The sequence below is a fragment of the Plasmopara halstedii genome, assembly GCF_900000015.1.
Source record: "Plasmopara halstedii genome assembly, contig: Scaffold_194, whole genome shotgun sequence".
NCBI lineage: Eukaryota > Oomycota > Peronosporomycetes > Peronosporales > Peronosporaceae > Plasmopara > Plasmopara halstedii.
In genome coordinates, this window is record NW_020187115.1 from 76558 (window position 1) to 77370 (window position 813).

At 36.9% G+C, this 813-nt stretch overlaps 1 protein-coding gene across 1 annotated transcript; it reads right to left on the reverse strand.

Annotated features, from left to right (window-relative positions):
* Positions 1-321: 321 nt before the first annotated feature.
* On the reverse strand, positions 322-554 carry PHALS_02425 (uncharacterized protein; the record flags this gene model as incomplete). The annotated part of the gene is made up of 2 exons (XM_024719668.1): positions 322-436; positions 472-554. 2 exons carry the CDS (start codon positions 552-554, stop codon positions 322-324), a joined length of 198 nt encoding a protein of 65 aa, XP_024572704.1.
* Between the last annotated feature and the right edge of the window lie 259 nt (positions 555-813).

Below are 813 nucleotides of genomic sequence, written 5' to 3' on the forward strand. Positions count from 1 at the left end.
AATATTACGGGTCCCCGGTGATAATTTACGTACTGGGGTATTTTTGATATTATTTGAAAAGTTGGGATATTTTTTTTATATATGGCAAAATTTGGGCATTTTTTTTATTCTCCATATAAAAAATATATATATCATGTCAATTTACGCACGGAGATGGGTTTGATATCGATTGACACGATCTGAACCGATAAAAAGTTGAATGTGTCTGGGATACATAACGACTCAAAAATGTACGAAATTTCGGACGACTCTAGCAGCGATGAAGACATATTTTGTCTGAGACGAACTTCATCGTCGAAATCCGACATGGAGAATTTGAGATCATGAGATGATTGCGGAAGTCAGTTGATTCCAAAACCAGAAAATATACAAAAGTAAAAGACGTAGATCACGAACTCCAGCGTCCACCAAGAATAATTGACAATTTAAAAAGAGCCTAGGTAAAAGCATAATGCCAAGTCTGAAACTTACTTTACTAGTGCATCAAAGAAGTCATCCATGAAAATGGGATCAAAATGATCAGCGTAAAGAGCACTGTAATTGATATGATGCATTGGACAAGGATCTAATTTGGGAGATCAACAAGGTTGATCTGTATGATATGTCATTGTTGCGCAAGGTGGCTATTCATTGTAACCACCCTCGACACTGCTGATCCATTAGACCCTGAGGTGAACAAGTAACAATGGTTTGCCAATTTGTGTCTCAAAAGAGAAATATATAACTTACTCTTGGTGCGGAACGTGTTGGATGTGATCAAGTTTAGTACAGCTGAAAAAGTTCAAAATGGCCATGTCTTACAAACATTGCCCA